Consider the following 1,655-nt stretch of genomic DNA (forward strand, 5'->3'; position numbering starts at 1 on the left):
GAGCCCCTGCCCCCTCCACACCGAGACGTTTAATCCAACACCCTTCACTCTCTCAGCGGCGTTTCTCAGGCAACCGACACTGGACTTTTAAGTAAAGGGACAGAAGGCTCTTGCTCCCATAACCCATCACTTGGACCAAAAAACCCAGACGGGCAGTGGAAAAAATGGGCTTTTCTATCCGGATGAAGCGTTGCCAACACCTGGCCGGAAAAATGACGCGAGTGAACGGTACAGCGGCTTGACCCACCCAAAGCAAAAAATTATTTGGAGAATGTAAGAAATTCAGCCACTTTTGCACATGGCTTTCTAACAGAGTTCTTTGGGACACTATTTAATTAATTTTTCACACGGTATCACTAAAATCACAGAAATGGATTCCACCCGGTTTGGCCTTTGCACAGCGAGGCTGGCCTCGGAGGCCCGGACGGGGACCAAGTGTGGTCAGCATGAGAAAGCGTCTCCCAGACTGACGGACACACACAGACGCCAACTCGATGCTGTTTTCCTGTTTTCATTTACTCCGTGAGTTTGTGAAAGAATTATTAGGTGCAATGTTGGCTCACTAAAAATATTTTTTCAGCCATTTTTAGGCCTTGGATGACAAAATAGTTTTTAAAAATAAATATATTTTAATTCTGCATCATGCACACCCCATGGCTTTTAAGTGATGAGCAGTCACTGGAAATATCAGGTTTCGCGTCACTGTTAATTACAGATGTCACCACTCTGGGGTGGTTATGAGTCCTGTCCTGCGCCCTGGCTCCTGTATAAATGTCTGAATCATAAGCAGAACCTAAGTAGAACATGCCTGCCTTTAAATAGAAAATAAGCCTAAAATGAACTCTAAGTGCAAATTTTTCAACATCATACATGGAAAATCAGGAACAGGTTCTGTGCTTTATTATCGTCACACGACGATCCGCTTTGCCTGTTTCTATAAGTCTACTCTAGGCATTCTGCTGCGGACACCACGAAACGTCCCAGCAGGTGATCTGATGGCCTCCTCAAGCAATCAATCAAAACTCCAGCTTCAAATAAAAACCACCTGAATTATTTATAATGCTTTTGGTAAAATATTAATGGAAAACAGACTATTTTATAGATTATTCTCCTGTCAATATTATTACCTTCAGCACATCAAGCCTCCTTATGAGTAATAAAAATAACACAAATTAAGCATCTGGACAAGGCGCTAAGAAGAACCAGCCACTCTCTCTTCGCAGACATATACATGCAAAACCAGAAACGTTTGCTTCTTTCGTGCCAAAGAAAATACTGGGTCCCTTCCCCTGCTGACTGCAGTCCTCACGGTCACTTCTAAAAATTAAGAGTCCTGAATCACCATGACTGGCTGCGGTTCAGACCCGGGCCCCCTGGTAAGCCGTGTTAAACACGAGAGCTTCGAAATACTGTAGGGTTTGTGCAGAGATGCAGGCCCCCGCGGCTGACCGTGAGCCCGCACGGGTCAGACGGTGGGAGCCGCTGCCAGCCGGTTTCAGGGGAGGGTCAGCCACAGACTGCTCAGACCTACCGGGGCACCTGGGGGTCTTGTGGGCCACGGCGGTGCCGCTGATGGGCCTCCCGTTGGATGTGACGCACCAGCAGTATCCCGTGTAGCTGTGACACTGGACCTGGAGCGACGACAGGACAGAGAG

General features: G+C 47.2%; 1 protein-coding gene across 1 annotated transcript in view; it reads right to left on the reverse strand.

Moving 5' to 3' along the window:
- The window catches only part of LOC105308686 (SPARC-related modular calcium-binding protein 2), a 117,921-nt gene that overhangs the window by 60,391 nt on the left and 55,875 nt on the right, over window positions 1-1,655 (reverse strand). The window contains exon 4 of the mRNA XM_011384672.2: window positions 1,532-1,631. Within this exon, the coding sequence (XP_011382974.1) occupies window positions 1,532-1,631 (100 nt within the window). The remainder of the gene's footprint in view (window positions 1-1,531; window positions 1,632-1,655) is intronic.

This window comes from Pteropus vampyrus, unplaced genomic scaffold (genome assembly GCF_000151845.1).
Source record: "Pteropus vampyrus isolate Shadow unplaced genomic scaffold, Pvam_2.0 Scaffold615, whole genome shotgun sequence".
Classification (NCBI taxonomy): Eukaryota; Metazoa; Chordata; class Mammalia; order Chiroptera; family Pteropodidae; genus Pteropus; species Pteropus vampyrus.